A 25,816-nucleotide genomic window follows, 5' to 3' on the forward strand; every position below is an offset into this window, starting at 1 on the left:
TTTTACTTCGTCTTATACTTTGCCGTATACTTCTGATACTACTTTTTCTTGTGCATACTCTTATACCTCTTCTTATATTACTTTTTGGTATACCTACTGGTATACATACTTTCGAACTTCATATTATACTTCATCTTAAAATTTATCTTTTACTTCGTCTTTATCTTATACTCAGTGCTTTGTTTCGTCTTACACTACATCTTATTTTTCATCTTATCATTGCTCTTATACTTTGTCTTAACTTTGTCTTATACTCAATCTTATTCTTTATTGTATACGAAATCATATATTTCCGCTTATACTCCATCTTATACTTAATGGTATATTACTTGTTATACTTCATCGTGTACTCCATGTTATACTTCATATTATCCTCACACTTATATTTCATCTTATACTCACTCTTTTATTTCTTCTTAGTTTTACTCTTATACATCTTCTTATCTTTATCTTTACTCTTGTACTACACCTTATACTTACTCTTATATTTACTCTTATACTTATTTGTCTACCCCCAACTCTAATATTTATACCGCTGATTCTTCTTATACCTCATTTCTAACCATATTTTTCCCTTATTTGCTCTGTTCGATTTTGCAGTACGAACTGATTCGCCAACATAGCCAGCTACCAGGACCTGTTGGGCAGCCATCATCAACTGCTCATAGCCGCCACAGCCGCAGCCACCGTCGCCGCTGCCGCAGTCGAGCCGCAACTGCCGCAATTGACGACGACGCCATCCACAGCCACCATCATACCCATAATAACCAATAACCAGACCCAGAATCAGAGCCACAACAACACCAACACAAACACAACAACAACAAACAACAACAACCAGCAGGCGGTGTTCGAAAAAGCCATCACCATTTCGTCGATTGCGATTAAACGCAGGCCGACGCTGCCGCAGACGCCAGCAAGTGCCCCACAGGTGTTGTCGCCGTCGCCGAAACGCCAGTGTGCCGCCGCCGTCTCAGTGCTGCCCGTGACAGTTCCTGTGCCCGTGCCCGTGTCCGTGCAACCCCTGCAGCCCGTGCAAGTCCCAGTGCCAGCCAGCGCCCTCAAAGGACACCATCTGGGAAATCATCTGGGAAATCACATTGGAAGCCATCTTGGGAGCCAGCTGCAGCAGCACCCCCACCATCCGCACCACCAGCTGAGCTTCGCCCATCCCACACAGTTTGCGGCCGCCGTTGCCGCCCACCACCAGCAGCAGGCCCAGCAGCAGGCGCAACAGCAGCAGGTGCAACAGCAACAGGTTGCGTACGCAGTAGCGGCAGCACAGCAGCCACAACTGCAACACCAGCAGCAACAGCAGCAGCAGGCGCAGCAGCAGGCCCAGCAAGTGCAACAGCAGCAGCAGCGTCTGGCACAGTTCAATCAAGCGGCAGCCGCTGCCTTGCTCAACCAGCACTTGCAACATTCGGCGGCAGTGCACCAACAGCAGGTGGTGCAACAGCAACAGCAACAGGCAGCAGCAGCACAGCAGATCCAACAGCAACAGCAGCAGCAGCAACAACAGTCGCTCGCCCACTACTACAGGCACCAGCCGTACGTGCAACAGCAACAGCACATTCTGCTGAGTGGCAACAGCAGCAGCAGCAGCAGCAGCAAACAGATCGCCAGCAACAGCAGCAGCCAACAACAGCAACAACAGCAACAACAACAGCCCGCACCAGCACCAGCAGCCGTTGCCGTTGCAGTTGCAGCAGCGACACCAGCAACAGCCACCGTTGCCGCTGTACCCACGAGCGGCGGCAGCAGCAGTTTGCCGGACAGCCCCGCCCACGAATCGCACTCGCACGAATCGAACTCTGCCACGGCCTCAGCGCCAACGACACCCTCGCCGGCCGGCAGTGCCACAACAGCAGCCACCACAACAGTTGCAACAGCGTCAGGAGGCGTCAGCGACAGCAACAACAACGCCGCCATAATGGAAAATCAAATGGCACTCGCCCCGTTGGGACTCTCGCAGAGCATGGACTCCGTTAATACGGCCAGCAACGAGGAAGAGGTGAGTGACAGACGACAGTGCCATTTTTCCCTTTTAGCCACTAAAGAAAAACAGAAGAGAAAAGAGTTTCCCTGCTACAAAAGTGACAGCTTGGGGAATACTTTCCACAGCAGTGGAAACTCCAGTCAAATGTAGAATTTGGGGCCAAAAAATTTACATTTTCATGAGGAAAAATGCAAATTATCTCGGGGACTGGGCCTATTTTTTTTCTTACTCAAAAAAGTTCCACAAAAGTCACAAAAGATTCCATTCATTCCTATGGATATGTGTGTATGCATTTGTATAGGCACATTTGTATAGATACATATTGTATAGCTACATTTATTTGGGCAGAGCCTTTCGTTTAGGGGACCATTTTTTTTAAAGTGATTTTTTTCAAAGAACAAAAATTATTCCTTGAGAAAAAAAACAAATATGATATACTATAATTTGAGAGGAAAAACATTATTTTTATAAGTTAACAAAATTATTTTATAGATTGATTAAGGAAAAAAATTATTTGCATGAGTAAAAAAATAATTTTATAGAATGATTAAAGAACAACAAAATTATTTTTTTACTTATGAAAATAATTTTTTCCTTAATCAATAATACACAAAAAAAAAAAAAATAATTTGATAGATTAAGCACGGAAAAAAATTATTTTGTACTTATGAAAAATTATTTTTTACTTGTGAACATTCTTTTTCCCTTAATCAATCTATAAAATTATTATTTTTTTTTATGAAATAAAGTAACATATAAAATATATTTTATATATTTTTTGTTTGGATTTTTGTTACCTATTTTTGTGGTTTATTTCAAAGATAAATTACCTTCCACATATATTTTCCTTTTAATCATTAAAATGTGAATCATTTATTGCTTAAAAAAATCCCTTATTCTTCTAAAATCAATTTTCTTGAAAGATTTTTTTCACTTTCTTCAAAAATAGAGAGAACTTTCCATAGATTTTTGTCCATTTCAGATCCTAAATCTCTTTAAAACTATTTTTGGTAGAGCTTTTCTTGAATTTCCCATCAAATATGACCTGCAGGGAGAAATTAAATTTTATTAATTACAAAATAAGTGCATTTTGCTCTCTTTAAATAGAAATATAAATCATCCCTTCATTTCCTTAATTCATATATAATTTCTACGTTCAGCGTATGAAGAAAAATTCTCGTGAATTAAATCCAAAAATAAAGAAAATCTCTGGAAATAAATCCAAAAATAAAGAAATTTCGCTTGAAATAAATCCCTCAAAGGGTGAAAGGCTTTCGCCCCCCTCGATTCGGTTTCATTTGTTCGGTAAAGACTTTCGCTTGATTTTCTGAAAATATAATGATCGATATGTCGAGTGGTTGTACGCCTGCATTTCATTCACTCTCGCCCGCCCACACTCGAATCCGCACGAAGCACTCATGTCATTCATGCCTCCTCCCTGGCTCCCTTTCTGTGCCCCAAAGTGCGCGCTACATCAACTGGCAGCTCGGGCATAAGATTTTTATTCCATCGCCTTTTGTTTTTTCCTGTTTTTTTCTTTTCTTTTTTTCGGGGGCAGGATCCCTGCTGCTTTATGAAGCCAAAGGCTAGGCTAGGCTAAGGGCAGGGGTTCTGCACTCGTGTAAGTGGCATGTGCAACCGGAGGATGCTGATGGCTGTTGCTGCCTCTGCCTCTGCCGCCCCTGCCGCCTCTGCTGCTGTTGTTGTTGCTTACATTTTGATTATGCGCCTTGTCTTATGCTACACATATTTCACGCTGCTTCTGCCTCACGCCTTGCCCCTGCCTTCTGTCCTTTCATATTTCTTTCGGCATCACGGCGGCGGCCTCGTGTGGAGCTCTTTGCCACGCGTAATCCACGCGGCACGTGCCCTGCATGCCCCTCCCCTCCCCCCCCGCAAACTACATTGCGTTTCGCTGCGTTGCCTTCATGTCAAGTGGGATACGTGGCCTTACATGCCCCTCTCCCCTCGTGCCCTGCCCCCTAAAAATCCAAGCGATGCGTTAAATTTGATTTCATCCTTGATAAAAAGGTCCTCCTGCCTCCTTCTTCTACTTTTTTCCTCGATTATGAATTTTTTCTTTACTTTGAGCGCGTGATTTTGGAAAATTTAAAAAGCGAGAAAAAAGCAAAGAGAGAAGAGACTAAGCGAAAGACTTTGAGTCGCTGCAACATTTCCATCTTCTGCCGAATGCAATCCTTAAAGAGGTATCCTCCTCCTCCATCCTTCTTCTTCTGTGGAAAATGCATTCCATTCTCGTAACTCCTTTTGCGCATTAAAAATGCATCAATCACATGAAGGGGGAAACCCTTTACCATCAAAAAGAAAGTAAAGTGCAAAAGAGATAAACTTTCTCCTTAGTAAAAATGTGAAATACTTCTGACTGGCGCAGGTCCTAAATTAATCCAAAAAAAATATATACGAAGGCAATTTTCGAGTGGAAAAAACCTGAGATAAAAGATGAGATTGCGAAGGTAAAAGGATACTGGGAAAATGGTATGGATATCATGGTGAGAAGAGTGCATAGAAATGGTGGAGAAATCTACGGGAATGTGTTATGAAAATTTCAAAAAAAGTATCTACAAAATACTTGGAGAAATATAACTTCAAAATTGAGTGGGAAAATGTATCGGCTGTCATCGAATATTACCAAAAATGATCGATTTCATTCACCAATATTTTTAAACTAAAATTATTGCTAATAATTATAAATAACTAACGATATTTATCGATATCATTAACCAATATACTTAGATACAAATTTGCATCGAATGTTTTCGATAACTAAGTATTATTATAGATATCAAAAATTGAGATATATTATTACCCAATTTTATCGGCATAGACACAAAATAATCGATAAAAACGAATATTTAATGTCATCACCCATTATCGATTGATATCGATATCGATAACTACAATTAACAATAATTATTATTGAATTTTGGCAATGTCTATGCATAGTTATTAACAAAGGTAAAAAATGGGTTCAATTTTGATCGAATGTTATCGATTAGTCTCGAGAACTTACATCGCAATTTATTATAATGAAATTTTGGCAATGTCTATTGATATTGATAACAAATTAGGCTCAATTTGGACCAAATTTTATCGCTCACTATCGATAGAAAGCTTTATAATTATATATCAGTTAAGCGGCTATTATCGATATCGATAAATTATATAGAAACAAGTTTTTATTAAATTTAAGCCATGCCTATAAAAAGTTATCGATATAGAAAATAAATACTGAACAATTAATATGAAAAGCTATCGATTACTATCGATTGAAAGCTTTTTGTTTGGCTGGCATGCTTTTTATAGCTTGAGAATGATAGAAACTGAGGAGAACTCATTGAGACCGTGATATTTTGTGTGAAATCTACAGGAAAAAGATACTGCAACTCGCAAAAAAAAGATATGCAGGGATGCATTATAGAGAGTGCTACAAAGAGAGAGGGTGGGGGGGGCGGTGTATATATGAATTTGAGTCGTTGAACTGCATCCTGCAGCCTGATTCTTCTTCCATTTCTGACTCTCCCTCTAGCTCTGTCTCTGCCTCATCTCTCCCTTTCTCTCTCTCTGTCTCATTTTTTCTTTGCTCTATTCATTCACACTGAGACTGCAGTGAGACTTCATTTGTATTTATGAGTATTCATTCCTGCACCCATACTGCCACCTGTCTTGGCCTCTTGTGCCACACTCCACATGTGGCATGTGTATGTGTTTGTGTTTGTGTGTGGCTGTTGCATGAATTATTGATAAGTCAATTAAAAAAGTATGACAGCGACTGATGGTTGGTAAATATTTTACACGGGCCGAAAACTCAAGAAGGGATACACTCCTGAGAGGGTGGGGAGAGAGAGTACTGAGGCGGAGGCTGAGGCTGACAGCTTGATTCCAGGTGGTATATGGGCATATCCCTTGGATGTTTGCTTGTCATCTGCAGCAGCCAGCAGCAGCAGTGCAACATATTGCTTTTCTTTCATTTTAAACGGTTTTGATGTGGCAAGAAAGGCAATTCCCCCTGCCTTGCTTAAAGGCGGCTTTAAGTGACCAGAAAATAGGGGGGGGGGGGGGGGGGGGGGGCACTGGTGGCACACACACACACACACAGCAGGGGCCATCGAGCAGTCAAGTGTGTGCATCGTGCCATGTCAAATCCACAGTGTGTTGGTGTGTTTGTGCAACATGCAATCGAGTAGCACTGTGCCCCCTCCCCGCAGTGCCCCCCCGCTCCATCCTCTCGACAAACTTTGTGGCATCACGTCCTGCCAGTGCCACAGTGGCCCCTGCCTTTGTTTAAATGCAAAATGTGAAAATATATAGAAATAAACTTAATAAAACTTGTCACACAGCGACAGACGGACAGAGAGAGAGAGAGAGAGATGTGTCCTGTTGCCTCTCGAGGCACAACCTTCTGTGACATCACATCCTCCTGGCAGCAGCAGCAGCAGCAGCAGCAGAAAGAGAGCAGTTGCGCACAATTAAACTTTTAACTTTTTGGAATTTGCTTACCCCTCAAAGAAGACCTCAAAGGATGCAAGGACCTACACGTCTAGATACGATTCCACATTTTTGTCAGGCTGCCGGCTGCTGCACTCAACGGAAATTGCCATGTGCCAAAATGGCAGGCCACCCCCCACCCCTCCACCCTCCCGCCTGCCACTCATTTTCCTACCCCATTTTCCTTCCTCTTCCCCCCTCCCTCTGTGCTGTCTGTGGGACAGCTTTTCTAGTTGTAGTTTTTCTTGGCTAATTTTTTTCAATTTGCTTATTTATTTGCTTGCGAAATGCAAATAAAATAAGGCCCCGGATCCCCTCCCCCCCCCAAAAAAAAGTTGGGAAAAACTTTTGTTTGTGCTTTTGGCCGCAAACTGTTGCTCTCCCTCACACAGGCACTGTCTCGCCCTCTCCCTCTCTCTCTTCGTATCTATAAATAAAAAACCAAAGCTTTTTGGACCAATGAATTTTTGTTGCTAAACAATTCGCACGCCTCCCCAAAGAGCGATCTCTGTTTTCCCATTTCCCATTTCAACTCTTTCCTCTCTCTCCCTCTCTCCCTCTCTCGCTCTGCGGGAAAGCCAAATGTCAACCGTATTGTATGGGTATTTTATTTACTTTTGCTTTACATTTGCATTTTCCCCCCCTCCACCTGTCGTTGGGGAGGGGGTTTTTCCCATTTTTTGACAAGGCTTTTAAGCCCCTGACATCAATGCAGTTCCACACAAATTGCTTTACGTGGTCCGACAAAAAAAGAGGAGGAAAATGTCCGGTGCAAAAATTCCATTTCCAATTTCGGCTACCTGAAACAGTCTCCTTTTCTCCAAGTCCTTGAGCGCCATTAGCCAAGTGGCAGGCCCTTGAGTTTGGGGTTAAAAAAAAGAAAAAACAAAAACTGAAAAAAAAGTGCCAAGAAGTTGGCTTTTCTTTCGCCATTTGGTGGCTTAATTCAATTTGCGTTTAAGACAATTTTTGGCACTAAATGAAATTATTAAAAGGTTCCAACAGGAAGGAAGGAAAGTGGAAGTGGAAGTAGACTCCACTCTCTCTCTCTCTCTCACTCTCTCTCTCTCTGTCGCTGAAGATGTTATCGGAAATAATTTGTGTTAAACTAAAGCGACAAAATCAAATTGCAAGCCGATGAAAGATAGTCAAGGACCAAGGACCCCGAACAGGCAGTAACAAAAACGAGTTTAGTGAGAGAGAAAATAGAGAACTGCCGTTAAGCTAAGTAAAGCACTGAGCAAAAAGGGGGGAGATTGGAGATAGGCACAATAGACATTTATCCATAATATTAAGTTTTTCAATCGATAACATTCGCTAGTAAACGATAATCCTAACTTTGTTGTTGGTCCCTTATTTAAAAGTGAATATATCGACAGTACACTCCATAATCCGTCCGATGTCGATATTAATCGATATAACTCGATAAAATTCGTAAATAACAGAAAAATGGTTATCGAGTATTTACTAAATTCAATAATACAGCTAAGATATCGATAGTACTCCATATTAATCGACATTAATCCGTGTGGATATTTGTTTTGATGTCCATAATAATCGATAGTATTCGATGGCATTCGTAAAAAACAGAAACATGGTTATCGATAATTCATTAAATTAATTCAACTAGATAAGTAATCGATAGTACCAAATAATAATCGTTTCGATAATGGTACTCGATAATAATCGACCATAATCTTGGCGATGTTTTGGTTTCGATAATAGTCGATATTACTCGATAAAAACAACATGGTTATCGATTACCGAAGAAATATGACAGCATCGAGATAAGATATCGATAGTACTGCATACTAATCGAAAATAATCCATGTGTATATCTGTTTCGCTGTCGATAATAATCGATAATATCGGTCGGTAGAAATAGTAAATAACAGCAACATGGTTACCGATTACCTATGAAATATTACTGCATCTTGATAAGATAACGATAGTACTCCAAAAAAATCTACTATAATCTTTGTGGATAATTGTCTTGCGACAAATAGCCGATAGTACCGATAGCATTCATTAATGACAACAACGTGGTTATCGATTACCGATATCATCTGGATATTACTCAATAATAATCGTTTCGATTAGATTCAATAACAATCTATATCAAAAATGGTTTTGTGATCGATAACGATAACATTACATATTAGTCCAAATTGAAATATCGATAATAATCGATAATTCATGTCAAAATTCGTTAATAATCTATATCACTATTGATTTGATGTGGGATCATCAATCTATAGGATATTTACACCAATACAACAGTGTTTGAAACGATATTTTGCCCTCTTCGGGTTCCTAGTTCCTGGACATCGATAAATTCTCGATAAAATGACATTCGATACCACTTTTTGAAGCCTCTAAGCTCCTAGAGCTTATCTTTCCCTAGATTTCTATGACCCGTTTCTTTCTCCCAGTGTTTCACACTTTCCCAAGGTTTTCGTATAATTTTCAGCGGCTTTTGGTGGAGAGAAGTTCGCCTTATCCCTGCACTCTCATCGGAATGGTTTCGACCTTTTGGCGATTGTCAGGGGGGAGTGGATGGGTGGTGGGGAGGGGGCGAAATGTGCTACGTGACTGTTGGCAGGTGTCTCTGATTACACTTCAATTAATAAAACAAACGCCATGCCACACAGATCAGTGCTCATATGACAGTTTCCTCTCCCACCCGCCTTCTCACCGCCCCTCTCTCCTCCTCCTCTTTCTCTGGTGGTCTCTCATTATGCATTTAACATGCATTAACCTACCGCCGGTGTGTAATGCAATTAAAAATGCCAACAGAACACATAAATTACACGCTTAAATAATGCAGAAATTAATAAGTTGCTGGCCCAGCCATAACTTTTAATTACCTCATATGCGTAGGAGGGAGAGAGAGTGAGAGAAAGAGAGGGGGAGAGCTCTGATGAAGATGAAAAGTGCAGCCAGCCAGCCAGCCGCCATGAACTCTGACATCAAACTGCAGGAACCTGCTCTTTGCTCTCCTTTGGGCTTCTCGTTTAATAACGTGCTCAAAGCCCCCATCCCAACACCAACCCCAACCCCCCGGGGGTCCTCCCACGGACATCGTAAACTGGTGAAGGCTCTTGCCTTCTTTTGGAGATTTTCTGTCGCTCATTACAAACGGGGATGGATATGGCACCCACGAGAATGATTCCATGCGAGGCAGGGTGCCCCTTAAAACTCATTAGCCCTCTTTCTCTCTCTCTCTCTCTCTCTCTCTCTCTCTCTCTCCATCTGTCTCTGTCTCTAACTCGGTTTTTCCCTGTCTCTGTCCCAGGTTTTCCTTGTCTCTGTCTTGGTTTTTCCTTGTTTATGCGTGGCCATCAAATCGACAGAACATGCAAACGCCTCATAAACGTAGACAGAGAGAAAGAGAGATTCCAACCATCAAGAAAAATGCCACGAAAAAAGATAGACAGAAAGAAAAGCAAGTAATTAAAGCACAATAAAAATGGGTTTTCATCTAAGGAGTAGGAAATAATGCGGATAGTCTTTTGGGGGTTAAAAACAAGATTTAGATTGATGCGAAGGGCAAGGGTCACGAGTATTAGGATAAAGTAGGGTTACCACAATTATGAAGATTAATTGCTGGCTAGAAAGTGCTTAATTTTTAACAAGTGATAATTTCAGAACATTTTAGTAGCCCTTTATTTAGAATTAACCTAATATTTAGGGAAAAATGCCCTCTATAGGGAGGGGTTGCATTTTGTTGTTTAAGAAGAAAACAGATTAAGAAATAAGGTTATCATATTTAAATTTTTTTATTTATTTATTTATTATAATTTATATTTATTTATATTTTTTATAATATGTACATATTTATATATATTATAATATATATTATATTATATTTATATATTTATTTTTATTTATTATAATTAGGATTGTATTTTGTATTTTTGATTATAAAATAATATCACTGATACAAATTATTGTGTTTGCTGTTACTGTTAGAGCAACTTATACAATAGTCACAGAAAAAATTACAATGATTTACAAAAATAAAAGAAATATTCGTGTCAGATGAATTTGGATGAGAATATTATTTGGTTCAATTATCTGTCCAGGTTTTCTAGAATAAGTAATCGATATTCAATGAATATTAGAGGTTTAGGTTTAGATTCAATGTTGCTGAGTCTGAGCAGAGACTGAGCGAGAGAGAGCGTCACAGATGAGCATGTTGCAGGTGTTGGTCAAGAGGATCACAAGAGAAGAGAGGAGGTCGAGGCGCCGCTTCATATTTATGAGGCTCCGACATGTAAATATATATTCCTAGAATCTAAAGATTTCCCATGGAATTATGTGGAAATTTGTATGAAAATTATGGGATTTAATATGCCATCTTTTAATTCCTACAAAGGTCTCTTTAAATTTCTAAGACTTGAGAGGGTACTTTATAGTCATGCATTCAGACCGTTTAAAAGCCTTAAGGATATTCTTTTAAAGTTATATAGTCTATAAGCTATACAAGGAACACACAAGGAAAAAAAAAATAAAAAACAATTATCTCTTCAAAATTATTTAAATTCTCCACTAAAAATATCTTACACCTCTTGAAAAATATCCCTCCATAAAATATATTTCTCCCCAGGTTTCCTTTCTTTACAATTGAATTAAAACGTTTTTCTCAATTGCATCCTAAGAAAATGCATAGCTTTGCCAAGCATAAAAATGCCACCTCTTTAGATGCATCGCTCTTTTCTCACTATTTTTTTCTCTCTCTGTCTTCTCTATTCCTTGCACATTTCTTAATATTTTTGCCGTATTTTTCTTTGTTACCCATAAATATTTTTGGCAAATTTCCCATTTCCCGACGTGTTACAAAATGTAGCTCTTTAAAGCAGATCTTTCTTCCTCTACATTCGCTCTCTCTTTACCCTTTCCATTCATATTTCCTCTTCCTCTTTTTATCTCTCATACAATAAATAAGGACACGAGTGTAAACACACGCAATATGTGTAGAAGAAATGTTGCTGACATTTGCAACAATTTCCGGTGTTGGTCAGCAGTCAGCAGTGGGGTTTCCCCCCTCTACCATCAACCCTTGGCCCCCCCCCTGCTGACCCCCTGCTGCCCCCTTTTCCGCTTCATATGCACTGCGACATCTGCTGTCTGCTGCCATTTTTATGATTATTATAAGTTGTGTTTTTTTTTTCTTGCCTTTTTTCTGTTGGAGGTGTGGTGGCAGGGTTTTTTCTTTTTGGTGTGGAAAATTTTACTTAGTATTTTGCCTGCTTCGTGATGTTCCTCGTTCCTGTTCCTGGTTCCTCTTCCTGTTGCTGCTGCCGTTTTTCTTTCTTTCTGTTGTGTCATCATCGACACGCAAGTCAAACAAATCACCAAACAAATAAGTGCAAAAGGACCATCATTTTGGGGGTCCCCCCGCGACGGTGGCGGGGCACGGGGTGGGGTAACGGTAAATGAAAAGATTCAAAGAGGAGCTGCCCCTGCCCCTGTCTTTCGGGTAAACAAAAAATCGTGACTAGGCCGCAGAACAACAAAGAAAACAGAAAACAGAAACAAATATATGATGTGCCTCTCTTTAGTGTTTTTTCGGAGAGAGAGAGAGAGAGAAGGGTATGATGATTTTTTAGTAGGTTCTGTCAAAGATAGTCTTCCTTAGAAGGTAGAAAATATATAGGATTTACAAGGATATTTTCAGTATATTATCTTTAAGGCTTTTATTATGAAGAAAGAGGTGTATATTCCATAATAAAAAAAACACATTATTTTCTCAAAAAATAACAAATAATAAAAAAATAATAACTATAAAATATTAATAAAAAAAATCCTATCAAAAAAACTAAAAAAAAAGATCAATAAAATTCGAAATACAAATCAGATACTTACCAAATCCTATAATAAAAAACCAAATAATTTTCACTTAAAAATAATAAATAAGTTTAAAAATGAAAATTATTAAAAAAATAAACTCTATCGTAAACTTATTAAAAAATGTAATACAAAAAAAATTAATTAAAAAAAGAATACATAAAAAAATCAAATAATATCGCAAACGTATAAAAAGCCTTTAACGAAAATATAGAAACAAATGAACAAACTAAAAACCCAAGAAAAAGTTAATTGCTGTTCAAATTAAAAAAGTATATTAAAATATTTAAAAAAATGTAAAAAAATTTTAATAAATAAAAATGAATTCCGAAAAACACTAATAAAATCCTGGCAAAAACCTAGAGTATCAAATGCCCTTCAAGGGTACAAAATATGTCGGTTCCTCTCCACTATTTATTCTCTTGTTTTACCTACAATTTATGGTCAAGAGGAGACGACAACCCACCCACCCACCACAGCCTTGACCGCCTGCTTATTTTTTACGTGGAATAATTGAAGTTTCATTTGAGTTGTCGTCTTGTGTTGTTATTTCTCTTGTTTGTTGTTGTTGTTCTTTTGTAAAAAAGGTGCACGACACAACAAACAGGAGGTGGCAAAAGTTGAAGTTTCTGCGGTCACAGAGAGAGAGAGAGGGGGGAAAAAAAGGTTAAGCTCAATTAAATATTGATAGAATTCGTTTGGGGACGAACGTGGAAATGTGGAGGGGAGGCGAAGGGGGTTTGCATCAAGGTCCCATCAATTGAAAAATTTATAAGCAGCCAGGGAAAAATTTAATTTACAAACAGAGCAGAATCTCTCTCTCTCTCTCTCTCTCTGCGGTTGAAAAAGGGCTTCTAGAGGTTTATGCTCCTTTATGTCATTCGTTCGATATAAAAGTGTTTTATTTATCAAAAAATGTAATTAAAATAATCTTCAGGTGTAAAGGTATAAATTTACAAGGGATTTTCAACTTTATTTTGTTTCATTTTTCAGTAGAATAACTTTTTGCGAAGGTAAAACCTTTCACTCCTTTTTCCCTTCCTTCCCCTCTCCTTTTCCCTAGTCTTGTTAGCCTCAATCCCTATTTGTTAGTTCTTTTATTTATTTTCACTCAAATTGTAAATTTCCCCAATCCAAGAAGTGACCAAAAATGGGGACGGTTCGGGGTCTGTTCCCTCCTGCGTTAATGTGCTGCCGCCACATGTTGCCCCTTAATGTGCTGACAGCACGCAATCAGAGAAAAGAGCCGAGTCAAAGACAAATGACAATGCCACATGCCACATGGCTGGCCTGGCTCACTCCGGCTGCTATTTGGCCAGTTTCCGCTCGAGTTCCTTGGAGAATGCCCCGCCCCCCACATCCCACAGAAATTCGTGCTTTTGGAGGCCTTCATTAGAGAGGCACTGCCCCACTGGTAACCATCGGCGTTCAAGCCAAAAATTCTGTTAATTCTACATAATCCTCCACTCTGGATGGCGATCCTTGAAAACTTGTTTAATCCTGTGGGGCATCCTTGAAAAAAACTTAAAGTTTTGCTACGTTTCGTTTCGTTTCGGTTTATTGGAATTTTTTTCTGGCTGTTGTTCGGTTGGGAGTCAATCATAAAATATGAAATTTACACACCCCAATAGACACACGCCCTCGCAACAGCCACACCCACACATGCACTCGCACACACACTCACACAGCCATGCACGTATGTATATGTGCCCACAATTACCCTGCAGCTGCACTCAATCTCTCACGGAATTCTCACACGAACGCGTCAAGAGCCCAGGGAGGAGAGGGGGAGGGCGGTGTGCAAGGGTAAAGTACTGCTGCTGCTGCTGTTGGGGTGGGGTGGGGTGGGGTGGGGCAGGGTAGGCAGCGGCAACGGCAGAGGCAGCAACCATTTGAGCGGAAACCGGAAATCAACTTTAGGGCGCCTTTTGTTTATGCGATTTTATTTTTCCCCTTCGCTCCTCCCCCCCTCCCCTTGCCACACACTTCAACCAACAACAATATGCACTTGCATCAAACAGCAGCAGCAACAAGAAAAGAACAAAAACAAAAAAAAAACCCACAACAAAACCTCGGAAAGCCCTCAGAGCCACAGCGATCGAATCGTTGGATACCCTGTAACAGATATTTCCTTTCTGATTTTTCAAACATCAGCCAAAAATCAAAATACCCTCCCCCCAAGCACCCCCTCTTCCAAGGGTAGCCGAAAAAAAATCATAGCACAGCTTTAGGGGCCACCAGCCATCAGTCGTCGAAACGCAGCCTTTTTTTTTGTTTTTTTCCATTTTTTTGCGCTCTATGGTTCTTATTTGTTTAGCATGCAAGAGGGCGTGGGGCGGGGTGGGGGCAGGCGCCCATGGAGTATGGTTTTTTGCTGTCCTTTAGATTTTCACATACAGCTTTTGATGTATTATGCAGCGCCAAAGAGAGAGAATATCACGCTGTCACGATGGAAGGGACCACAGCTTTAACGGGGGGGAATCCCCACCCGACCGCACATCAATAAAAAAAAAGCCAAAACAAAAAAATAAAGAAAAGCTGGAAAAAACCTTAAAATGAAAAGAAAAATCGGATTCAAATTGTAAATAAAAATTACAAAAATATAAATAGAAAGGATTAAAAGATTTAATAGCTAGTGCGAGGCCTAGGGAGAGGGTGATAGGAATCTCTGAATAAAGAGAAAAAATAGATCATTAAATACATTTTTAAGAAATATCTGGAGAAAAATACAACAAAACTGCCAAAAATTTGCTTAGGTTTTTGCTTCCTTTTAGTTTTTTTGTTACAGAAAAGTATAAAAATATTTTTGAAAAATATTCCATCTCAAAAAGTAGTTCTCAAGAAAATCCAAAAATTAACCAAGGAAAAAGGATGCCCCTTTCAAAGATTTTCCCCTTATTACCACTACGTTTTAGCCTCTTTTAGGGCATATTTTAGACACCTTTAAATACCCACGAATGGACGTAGCTATGCTCCCATAGATATTGATTCTTTTCGATGATTCATTCCTACAAAAAAAAAAACACCCGCCCGCCAGAAATTATCTTCTCTTTTTCCCAATAAATAAACTGCCTTTCTATACCAAAAAAAGTGGTGTAAGAAAAAGGGACGGCGGAAACGCCCAGCTGATTTAACAAATTAAAGGGAGAAACAGAACTGCTCCTTTCTTCCGAAGGGCGCCCCAAAGCGATTTCTCGACATGGGCCCCCACCGCCGGTGGCCAGGGTCTGGGAAAATTGCTCCATTAAATTGCCCAAAGTGCGTAAATCATTTAGCAGGCAAGTGTTCCTTGCATAGGTTCATTTACCTAGAGGAACAGGAAAAGGAGTGCCACCGGGTATCGTGTGGCAGCGTCAGCGGCAGCAGAATGGGGCACAGAAAAGTGGATTCATTCCTTTTGGACGGGGACTGCTGCTGTTCCTGCTGCTGCTCCACTTTGCCACTTGGCTTGGAACTTTTTTGCACTGGCGCTGGGTGCTGCAACAAAGCTGCAAAAAACTTCATTGAAGCGCTGCCCCAACAAACAACAAAAGCAACAACAACAAAAAGAATCTCGAGTAAAAATGGTCAAAAACCATTGAAGCATGATTTTAATGGGTGTGTAAAGGATGTGGGGGGAGGGGGCCGGGGTGTGGCATGCGGCATGGGGTAGCCATGTAGCTGGGGGTAAGCAATTCATTTAATTTGCGTGCCATGTAAGGGGGGGTAGAGTATTATGCTGCTCCTTCCAAGCCGAGGAATGAAGGGGCAGGCGCCTGTCCACTGTGGGTGTGTGTGTGTGTCCTTTGTGCAACGGTCCGTCGAACTAGTTCGAATTAAAGTTCGTTTTTGTTGAATAATTAATGCTGAAAAGGGAGAAATTATTTTAATTATTTCAGTTAATAGCGCCCTGCAACATGATTACCGACAAAAGGTTTAGTTTTGGAATATTTATAGAAAAATACCAGAAAATACCAGAACATACTAAAGAAAAATACCAGACAATACTAACACAATTTCGGAAAACATCAGAAAATACCATAAGATACTAGAAAATATCGGAAAACTAAATAAAATACTATAAAAATTGCAGAGATTCGAAAAAAGCAGTAAAAATACTAGAAAATACCACAAAATACTAAATAAAAATACCAGAATATACAAGAAAAAAACTCGAGAATACATTAAAACCAGTAAAAATATCTGAATATACCACGAAATACTATAAAATATCATAAAATGCAAGAGCACTGACAGAAAAATACCGGAAAAATTATAAAACTACTAGCAAACTACCAGAAATGACGTAAAATACGAGAAAATACTTATAAGAAATTTTTAAAATTTTTACAATATACCAGAAAGTAATAGAAAATACCGGTAATTATGAAAACACTTTTTAAAAATACCAGAAATTATGAAATATACCTGAAACTAGACAAATAACAGACCGTACTAGAAAATAACACATAATCTTAAGGAAAATGCCTTAAATGACTGTAAATAACTATAAAGTACTAGAAAAAGACCACAAAAACTATAAATACAATAAAATACCAGATGGAACTTCTAAAAAAAAGCAATTCTAAAAAAGCAAACCAGTTCTCTGCCTCCAACTCAGCTTTGAACCAGTTCATTCGCCATGGGTTGCCCCACGAGCGAACATTCATCATTCCATTCCATTCCTTATCGACTTAATGTCGTTAAATTCAAACCATTTCCACATCCCTTTGAAAAACCACTGTACATCCATTCATTCATCCAGGCCTACAGGAAGGCGGACCATCCCAACCGCCATCCCCCCAAAAGCTGTACGCCATAGAAACCTGAGACCTGCGGAAACTCCCTCGAAACCCCAGGCACCCCAACCCGCACACCCTTTGCGTAAACATAATTTTCTTTTCCGCCTATTTACGTCACAAAAGACGAACCAGGAAGGCGGTGACGGTGGCGGCGACGGCGGCGGCCGCACCGCAGCAAAGGCGGCAAATAAGAAAGGAATCGTTCTACTTAATTTCACCGAGCACAAAAAAAAAATAGAAGAAAAGGCCATCAAAAAGAGGGAGCAAAAAGCAATACTTACATATAGAAAACATCATCGAGGAGCAGCATTCGTGAATGAATGGGGCATTGTGTTTGGCGGGCGCATGAATGGCGGAAAAGCCATTTTGAAGGGCCCATTGGCAATCTGTAAGCTCAAATTGTCCTCCCGGTCAACATTGAGGGTTAAGTGTGTGGCGGGCAGGGCGGGGAGGGCTGTGTTGCCTGTTGATTCAGCAAAATTTGAGAAGGGAATTCCCATAGAATTTCATTTTAGGATAAATTATGGTTTTTTCTTTATCACTTGGGAAAGTTTTTAAATAAATAAAAAATACCAGAAAATACAATTAATACCATTACCTTCTGAAAATACTAGAAAACACCCGAAAATAATAGGAAAAATACCATTTATGATAGACTTTAGCTATCTGAAAATACTTCAAAATACCAGAAAATACTAGTTAATTTTAAAATAAGCCAGAACATAACATAAGGAAAGAAATACTAAAAAGCACCAGAAAATATTGCCAGAAAATACCAAATAATTACCAAAATACACAAAAATACTAGAAACCAGTTGAGAAGGTTTTTAAAAATTTCTGAAACTAGAAAAATCAGCGCAAAGTCCAGGAAATACTCAGCAAAATTCTAGAAAATACTGTTAACCAGAAAGTACTATAATAATAATGCAACTTCTGAAAATTGCGCAAAACATTCCATACAACCAATTTGTGCACTTAAAAATACACCACTAATTCCAATTCCTTTACTCTTTTTTTTTATCATTACAGGTATGTGGTGCTTTATCTATTTTCGTGTATCTACCATCCAAAAAACGTCTCTTCATCATTCCACACGCAAGTACAAAATTATAATGTCGCTGGGGTTACGCTTGGAATATCATTGATAAAAGCGCAAAAAAAGTCAATCAAATGCTCATTAGCTGACACTGAAATTTGGGTCATGAAATGTCCATTTAGGAAAACGTATAAAAAAAAAATCGCTTACACACAGAAATTATACAGATCCGATAGCAGCAGCAGCACTCCCCCAATATCGTACGAGTACGTATATAATCCCCAACTGAAAATCAAATATGCATGGGAACATAATGGTGGGAGCACAGAGGAGCAGGGGGGATAGGAGAGATGAGCGCTAGATGGCTTCGATAGTCGCTGAAGCGGTCAGCCAGCAGTTGACGTGCACGCTCGTAATTACAGTCCAAAATGTCGACGGCCCTCTTTAGAACCCCTCCGCATTCCCTGCTGCCTTATTTAGCATGCAAAATTTTCAATTGTATGGCGGGAGGAGGCGGGAGGAGGCGGTTCAGGCGACCCACACACAATGTCGCTCTCTGCCCGTCGCTGGCGTTGTGTCGTTGTCGTTTGTCGCATGTGCAATTTGGCGAAAACTAAATTGTTCTATTGTATTTAAGTTAATTACTCATACTAATGCTAATTTGTGTCTCGTCTCGTCTCGTCTTGTCGTTGACAATTGTCATGAGTGCCGGACGCACACACACACGCTCAGAGAGAAACAAACGATAAAGATGGTGCTGTGTCCCTTGTGATTACTGAATGAAGTTGTGTGCGTTTGCGTTTTTGTTTTTTTTAATGATCATGCATTGCGTTTTTGCCCATAACACGATCTAAGCCACATGCTAGAGTGCGTTTTGGTAGTACAAAAGGGTTAAAAGAGTGGCATTTTATGTGATTTATGGAGGAAGTGGCATTTATTCAGGGATAGATTGATTTTAAATGCAAGTTCCGAACTAGTCCTGGAAAAATAGCCGAATATACTAGAATATTACCAGAGCATATTATGGAAATACCAGGAAACATAGGAAAATATAAGGTATATATATTTCAAAAAATAGAAAAAAAAAATAAAAAAAATTTACCGGAAAATACTGAAAACTACTAAACTATAATCAAGACACTATATAAACGAAAAAGAATAATGATAATTTTCAGAAAATACTAGAAACTGTAATAACACAAATTTGCTCCATAAAATACTTTTATAAAATCTACAAAATATTTGTTGAAAAAATACTAGAAAAATACCAGAAAATACGCTAAATACAGTTAGAAAGTTACCAGAAAATACTAGAAAATTAGCAGTAAAATATCAGAACAAAATACTACACCACAATATTCAGGGAACATTTTTGTGATAGAAATATTAAAAAATTATATTTTGGGAATGGAATTTCATGAGAGGGAGTGGAGAATATAATACCACGGCTATTGAGTGTCGAATATAGTGTATAGGTTATTGAATATCCGCTAGTATACATCAGTAATCATTCGATTACCAAGTTTTCCCACTTCCTAGCCAACCATCAGTATGTATTATTGAATTTAAACGTCTTAAAGAATGATCTTTACTAACGAAGGCATCATGTGATCTATCTTAACGACCTAACCTCGGATTCACACACTTTTTTCTATGGCAGTGAAACGTACTGTACAAGCACACAGATTTTTTTTGTACTCGTAACGTTCTTCCCAGAGCAATAAAAACCATAGGAAAAAAAAAAACCCAACACCAACCGCAGCTAATTTCCCATGGATAAATACATTTATATAATCGTACACCCACCCATAATATTCTATATATATATATATGTATCTGTTCCATCAGCTAACCTTCACGGTTCGTCGCATTTTCAACAACAAACAAAAAAAAAAGCCACAAAAAAGTGTCCAAATGTCTCTCCAGAGTTGATTGTTTTATTTACGACTCTCTTGGCTTAATGCTTTTGACAAATTAGAGGCAACAACGAGTGCGGGGCAGCAACAGCAACAGCAACAACAACAATTAGCCGAGTGCCAACATCCACAAAAATACAGGAAGTTAATGGCATTTCGTTGCTTCGTGGCAGTTACAGAAAGAAAATGTCTAAAAAATGTTTGTAGCAAATGAAAAATAATAACTTGTTATATATATATAAAAAAAAAAATACGTACGTTTATAATTTGTATTGTATGTACATTCAAATGCGGTTTAGGCTATGGGGATTTGAGGTGTTGGATCATATTACCGACAGAAAGAGAGGGGGAAAGGGCGACTTGTGCAAGCAGACTCTTACCACAAAAGCTACCTTACCCCCAAAAGAGTTGCTCAATAATATCCAATTACCCCACACAAACACACACACATATGTATGTGCCTATGTCTTGGCCACGCCCCAGGGCCTCAGGCCCCACACTCAAGTTACCCATCGAATGCCGAATGGAAAGCCGTATTGCCAACCCAAGCCGCCAAAAACCACAATCCAAGCACCACTCCATACCACACCACACCACACCACAATTCTCCTCCAACAATTGGATTGCTGATGCGATGGGGCTGATGCGATGGTGTAATGAGAGCTAATGAAATAATAAATATTAATCAGGCGCCAGGGCGCTTTCGAGTTTTTGCCTTTGATTTGTTTCCAAAAAGTTGGTGCGCCTTTTAATGGGATTTTGAATGGGAGCGGGTATAAGAGTTTTATAAGAATTTTATAGCATTATTCATATGTGAAATTATCCCAATTAATTGTGTATAAGAGTTTACTTGAGGCAAACCTCTCCAAATATTTTTGTGGATCACTTTTCTTTGCGAAATATACTCGATTGATTTTATAGAAGCGTTTTATAAGATTATTACTTGATTTAAACGTTTTAGTATATTTTGTATAAGAGGTGTATAAGAGATTAATTCGTAAAATCTGCAGAAGAGTGTGAGTATTATAGGAGTAGTGCAAGTGTTTTCCTGTAATGAAATCATCTGAAATAATTTTGTATAAGAGTTGTATAAGAACCGTATAAGAATTTTCTTTCTGAGAATTTTGTTGTCTCAATTTATTTTGTATAAAAGTTGTATAAGAGTCATATACGATTTTTATTTTTGTAAAATCATCCCAAATGATTTTTTATAAGAGTTGTATAAGCGTTGCATATCAGCTTAGTTCGTAAAATCATATAAAAGTGGTTTAGAAGTCGTGCAAGATTTTTCCTATCATGAAATCATCTCAAATGACTTTGTATAAGAGTGGTATAAGAGTCATATACTTGTTTTATTTCCATGAAATCATATCAAATGATTTTGCATACGCCTGAGCCTGAGCTGAATTTTATAAGAGTAGCCATAGCAAAGGTGTACAAAAGTCGTATAAGAGTGATATTAAAGTTTTCCCTTCGAAAAATTAACTCAATGGTTCGCCCAACCTTTAATTAAAATAATTAAAAGAAACGACCCTGGACCATGTAATCTTTCCCACAAAACCATCCATCAATCAGTCAATCAATCAATCAATTAAAGCCAACCCCCCCCCCCCCCCCCCCATCCATTTCTACGCACCATTTAAAATATTTAATTACTAAATGTACACATTACAAAATTGCAAAGAAATCTTTACACAACTTTCACCTCAGCAAATAAATTCCTTCCCTTTCCAAAACGAAAAAAAATAAAAAAAAAACAATAGATTTTGCAAAAATAAAACCCACAAATTATATGCGTTTGCTGTATTGTTGCACAAATTAAACAACAAAATGATTTTCAATTAAATTTCGAGACCGCAACACATGGTAAATGGGGAAGGGGGGTAGGGGTAGGGAAAATGTTGCAATTGTTTTCATTTATTTTCGGATTGGAATGTTATTGATTGATTGGAGGCCGCAATTAAACGGAAATATTTTAATATTCTTGTTAGTTTTTTTTTTTATTATTGAAGAGAAAGATGATCAAAAATTCTGTAGGCCCCACGTTTTTTTTTTGTAAGATGGTGTAAAGTGGATTTGCATGACCATTTGAATGCCAAATTCTTGTCTCCATTCCCAACCCCATTCCCTTTCTTCCTTCCTTACTTGTTGCTTGGGCACATAATTAAATATTTCATTTGAAATCCTGCTGCTACCATCTTCTGCTCTGCTCTGCTGTGCTCTGTTGTTGGGGCATCTGCCTGTCATTTGGTTAACAAATTACTTTACACGCTAAGAGGCAGAGACAGAGGCGGAGCAGCAGGAGGCATACAAGAGGCTGAGGCGGAGACAGCAGCAGGGGGCATACAAGAGGCTGAAGCAGAGGCTGAGGCAGCAAAAATATTCAGATACAGAAGGCACAAAACTCCCAGGCAGATTGCCCAGTTTTTGATAAATCTCTTGTAGTGGCGTAGTGGCAAAAAAAGGGAAGGAGGACCCGGTGGGTCCCAGGCAGACACTTTCATCAAGTTTATCGCGGCAATTTCATCTGATGACTGACTAGGCAAAAGATAGAGAGAGAGAATCTCCGTCTCTCCTTCTGTCTGTCTGCTGGCTAAAGGAAAAGTTGAGTGGCAGTTTTGCCATTGCCAAACTATAAACCATAGAGAGACCATAGTTTTTCTTTGATACGAGATTTCTTTTCCCCCGCCTGGCCATCTAATCAGAAAGTCATTTTGGTAAATGGCCCCGTTAATAGCAGCAGGCTGTAAATGGTCTCTGGTTTAAGGACAGCTGTTGCCTCTAATGGCCCGACTTAAAGCCCCCGAAAACTTTTGCTTAAGCAACTTTCATCCTCTAAAGCCAATTTGTCAACAGGAAAAACTCCTAGGCACTCGAACAGACAGGAAATGAGTTGCAAGTATAAGAGTTAGGTGGGCGGGGGGAAGGGAACTTTTAAGCCTTGGAGTTTTCGGTTATGGCTGGGTTCAAAGTCAAACTTTAAGTCTGAGAAAGCCGCTGGAAAATGCTCATTAAAATCGTCACCCGTCCCCCGCTTGCCGGCCTGCCCGCCCGCCAGCCTTATTTTTGATGTGCAGATAATTTTCCAAACCAAATGTGTGGTTACATCATTAGCGTGTGTGTGTGTGTGTGTGTGTGTGGCAGTAATAAATTTATTAGTACCAACCCCCCACCACCCTTTCATTCCTTGCCACCAAATGATGCATGGCAATGTAGATGCTGCCTGCTGCCTGCCCCTGGACCATATATCAAGAGAACGAGCGACGGGGACAGAGCAAACAAAAGGAGAGCCTGCCGTGCAGTTCCTTGAACTTTTCCATGTAGACAAAATTATTTAGAGGTGGATGAAAAAACCGAGTGGCAGTGGCAGTGGCAGGGTCCCTCCTGTCCCGTGTCTGACATTTTAATGAGCTTCACGATATTAATCTTTGCTGGCGACAGGTGTTCCCACTTTCATCAGAGCGATGTGTGTGATTCTGGTGGGGTTTTCCTAGTCAAACAGAAATTTTCATTGGTTTACTTCTCAAACACAGAGAATTTTCCAACTGACAAACAATTAAAAAGCAATTTGAAGCCTAAGCCTGAGAATATTCTTCTTTTATGGGCCCTAAAATTTAAGATTTAAAGCAAGTCATCTCTGTCTCTCTCTCTCTTTCCCACCTAATGGAAAGTTCGCGTAATTTGTCAGCAGACCATAAAAATATACACACATAAAAAAAAAAAAGAAATGTGGAAAAGCAGCAAGAAAAAGTAAGGGAAAATATACTCGTACAGAATTTGTATCCACATTCATTTTGCATATGCGAAAAGTGCAGTTGGCAGAAAAATGTTAACTGGTTGACAGGGCAAACATACACACACACACACACGGCAGCAGGGGGGTGGGGGGAGGGGGCACAGCGGCACTACCTGCCATTGGGGTTAAAGTTTATTTGCAGGGTCACGCCTTCCAAGCGCCGCTGACTATCCCCGACTTTCTGTCTGTCTGTCTGGCCTTTTTTTCTGCTACTGCGGCTTTTAATTAACGCCAGGCAAATATCATCATCATATTATACCATGGACGATGGGGCATGCGGCATGGGCCATGGCGGAAGGGGGTATCGTGATTCTTTTGCAGTGATGAGAAGCATTTCGTACCCTAGAATGGATTTAGCTTGATATATGTATCCTCTTGATAGGAATCAAAAGGAGTGAATGTATAGTCATTTCTGCAAAAACATCCACTACGACAAGTTTATATAAAAACAGTTTTTTTTTTGCTTTAATATTCCGACACTTAAACTACAATTAAAAATTCAAGTTCCACGTGTTTTAAAATCAATCAGCCAAAATACTGAAAAAATACTGCAAATATACTGAAAATACTAAAAATATACTGAAAACTACTACACAAAATACAGAACAATACTAAAACATACTATACAAAAAACACTATACAAAATACTATACGAAAAATACCTTCCAAAATAATAAAAAATGCAAAATATTTAATCAAAAAATACTTTGATTCGAATAAAAATTTAAAAATAAATTACCATAAAAATACTTTTGGTAAATAGAAATATATATATACAATAATTAAAAAAAAATTCCCTTAAAATACTACAAATATTAAAATAATAACAAAATGCCAAATAAAAGACTACAAATACTAAAACAAAAACCACATAAAATACTAAAAATTAATTTCTTTTATATGAGAATGAGAATATTTCCTAAATTGAAAAATACGGTCCAAAAAATAATAAACTAAAATATACTAAAAATACAAAAATACACCATAACCAAAAAAAATACAAAAAATGTTACAAAAATACCACAATAAATACTAAAAACTCATTGTTGAAATGTCACTCACATACGAATCAATTCGTATTTATTTTAAAGGACCGATAGATAGAAGACCCTTAAGACACTGACTTCTACCAGGGTATCCAACAGTTTCATCACTCCAAAGCTACCCTTTTACGGCGTATTTCTGTCTTTACTGTTAATTAACGCCACAGAAATATTATCATGATGATATTCGTAGCTCTTTTTGGTTTTTTGAGAGCAGGTGACGATGACATTTTGCGGTAAATTGATTAATGATTTGCGGAGATGGAAAACTGCCCACAAACAAAAGAGGGTGGGAGGGAGGGTGGTAGGGATTTTTCCCTATATTTACAAATACCCAAGACACACTACAACTAATAGAGGCTATGAAAATATTATGGCCAACATAAATATTCATTACTGTTCACGCACAGACACGCACGCAGGAGCGAGCAGGAGCGAGCACCCGACCGTAAATAGCCAAGGTTCTGTCGTTTTGCCACATTTAATGGCCACAAATACATCACATGACTTTTCATAAGCATCTTGCCACTTGAGAAGCCCCCACACAAGGACGAAAAGATGTCTCAAGAAAAACTGCTGCCGCTTCCCTTTTTTCCTGCTGCTGCTGCTGCTGCTGCTGCTGCCGGCGACAACTTGTCATATTTATGTGTGGAATCGTTTAAGCCAACTCCAGTGGCCATGGCTCTGCGCTCTGTTGTTGGTTTAGCAATACAAATGCGACAATTGCCAACGGGAGGACGTTGTGACGACCCAACCCGCATGTTTCCACAGATTGAAAGAAATTACTTAAGCGTTGCTCTCTCTCTCTCTCTCTCTCTCTCTCTGGGGCTCTCTCTGTGGCGTCTTTTTGCAACTTTCTTGGGTGCAACGCTGAACTTTTTGCCCCCCA

At 39.0% G+C, this 25,816-nt stretch overlaps 1 protein-coding gene and 1 long non-coding RNA gene across 2 annotated transcripts in view; one reads left to right on the plus strand and one right to left on the minus strand.

Moving 5' to 3' along the window:
• Positions 1-610: 610 nt before the first annotated feature.
• The window catches only part of cpo (couch potato), a gene marked incomplete at its 5' end in the record, with an annotated part of 75,416 nt that continues 50,210 nt past the window's right edge, over positions 611-25,816 (plus strand). The window contains 1 exon segment of the mRNA XM_033381134.1: positions 611-2,014. Within this exon segment, the coding sequence (XP_033237025.1) occupies positions 611-2,014 (1,404 nt within the window).
• Positions 2,892-25,816, minus strand: part of LOC26532083 (uncharacterized) — a 55,957-nt gene continuing 33,032 nt past the window's right edge. The window contains exon 4 of the long non-coding RNA XR_004469606.1: positions 2,892-3,044. This is a non-coding gene — a long non-coding RNA (uncharacterized lncRNA). The remainder of the gene's footprint in view (positions 3,045-25,816) is intronic.

Source organism: Drosophila pseudoobscura, chromosome 2 (genome assembly GCF_009870125.1).
Source record: "Drosophila pseudoobscura strain MV-25-SWS-2005 chromosome 2, UCI_Dpse_MV25, whole genome shotgun sequence".
NCBI lineage: Eukaryota > Metazoa > Arthropoda > Insecta > Diptera > Drosophilidae > Drosophila > Drosophila pseudoobscura.